The sequence below is a fragment of the Silene latifolia genome, chromosome 9, assembly GCF_048544455.1.
Source record: "Silene latifolia isolate original U9 population chromosome 9, ASM4854445v1, whole genome shotgun sequence".
In the NCBI taxonomy this organism is placed as follows: Eukaryota; Viridiplantae; Streptophyta; class Magnoliopsida; order Caryophyllales; family Caryophyllaceae; genus Silene; species Silene latifolia.
The window spans coordinates 144,123,454-144,125,116 of record NC_133534.1 but is presented as its reverse complement, the minus strand read 5'-3'; the positions used below and the strand labels follow the sequence as shown (position 1 = coordinate 144,125,116).

At 41.3% G+C, this 1,663-nt stretch overlaps 1 protein-coding gene across 1 annotated transcript; it reads left to right on the top strand.

Moving 5' to 3' along the window:
• Window positions 1-441: 441 nt before the first annotated feature.
• On the top strand, window positions 442-1,089 carry LOC141601703 (uncharacterized). The gene has a single exon (XM_074422000.1). The coding sequence runs from the start codon at window positions 442-444 to the stop codon at window positions 1,087-1,089; it is 648 nt and encodes a 215-aa protein (XP_074278101.1).
• Window positions 1,090-1,663: the final 574 nt, after the last annotated feature.

The following is a 1,663-nucleotide window of genomic DNA, read 5'->3' as shown; positions in this document are numbered from 1 at the left end:
ATATCTTTGATATGGTATTATTCTTAACTTGTGGATGTATATTATGCATATTATCTTTAGGGAAGTAGTTGATTTGTTACCTCTTTTGTAGGAGCTAACATAGGATGATTAGTTTATGAGATCTCACATCTTGTACTATATAATAAAGGTTGTATACTGCGTGATGGAATAACACAAAATACATAATCTTTCACCATCTGTTCTACTGTCAAAAGTTCTCATGGTATCCTGAGCCACAAAAATCGATCCAAAGATCGTTTGTTTTTTTTTTTAATTTTTTTTTCACCACGAAAATCCTAAAAACCTCTGAGTTTACCATGCCTGGTAACGATGGAAAACCCATAGAAAGTGGGAGTGGTCCAAAGACCATCCCCATGGCGTCACCTTTATATCTTCACCCTTCGGATAGTCCCAATTTAAATCTTACGCAAATCATTTTCAATGGCAACAATTATGACATGTGGGGCCGATGCTGTCAAAAATGGGCTAGATGCGAAGAATAAATTGGCCTTTATTGAGGGAAGAGTGAAGAAGCCGGAAGGAGACGGTGATGAAGAAACTCTTGAACAAGTTGCGTGGAGGCAGTGTCAAGCCATGTTGAGGGCATGGCTTCGGAATGTGATTGACCCGAAGCTACACAAGTGTATAGCTTTTTCTCAACCAATTGCGGAAGTTTGGGAAGAATTACGTGGTAGATACTCGGCTGGAAACGCTCCACGAGTTCATCAATTGAAGAATGAATTAAAGGAGTGCAAGCAGAGAAGAGATTCGGTGGTCGAATATTATACGAAATTAAAGACGATATGGGATGAGTTGGCCAATTATAGCAAGGTCAAAAATTGCACATGCGAAGCAGCCGCCTCGATAGCCAAGGAGCAAGAAGAAGAGAAAGTGCACCAATTTTTAATGGGGTTGGACTCGAAGTTGTATAGCAATATACGCAGCAACATGTTGATGGAAGATTCAATACCTGATTTAAATCGGGTTTATGCTCTTATTTTAAGAGAAGAGCGCCATGTCCTTATTACCAAAGAAAAGGAAGAACGAAATGAAGCGGCTATGGCAGCCAAAAATTGTGGAACAGGATGAGGAAAGGGTGCATACTCCAAGGCAGAAGAAGATGAGACAGAGCGGCCACCACCACCACACTGTTCCCATTGTGGGAAGTATTATGATACCGAAGAAAATTGTTATGACAAGCATGGGTAAGTGGTGGTTAAGGCTCGTGAACGAGGAAGAGGCAAACGGGGACACAGTTCCAGCCGTGGTGGAGGTCAAGGACGGGGTCGAGGCAGAAACAATTATCAGGCAAATGCCGTTTCGAATGCTTCCAGCAGCTAAACAGAGGGAGCAGTGAAACAGAACATTCCATTTAAATGTGACGAGATTGCAAAGCTGCACATTTTATTGAGTGGTAGTCCGGAAGGAAATGAGAAATTGCAAGGTATGAAATTAACTATAAATTTTGAGTGGTTAATTGACAGCGGAGCATCTCATCACATGACCGGAAGACGAGATATTCTCGAAAATACGTGGGTAATGGATTCTTCGACAGTGAGTCTACCGGATGGCAGACGGGTAGAGGCTCATGTTCATGGCAACGTGAAATTAAGCAAAAATTTTGTGTTAAAAGATGTTTTATTTGTACCTTTGCTCACTTGTG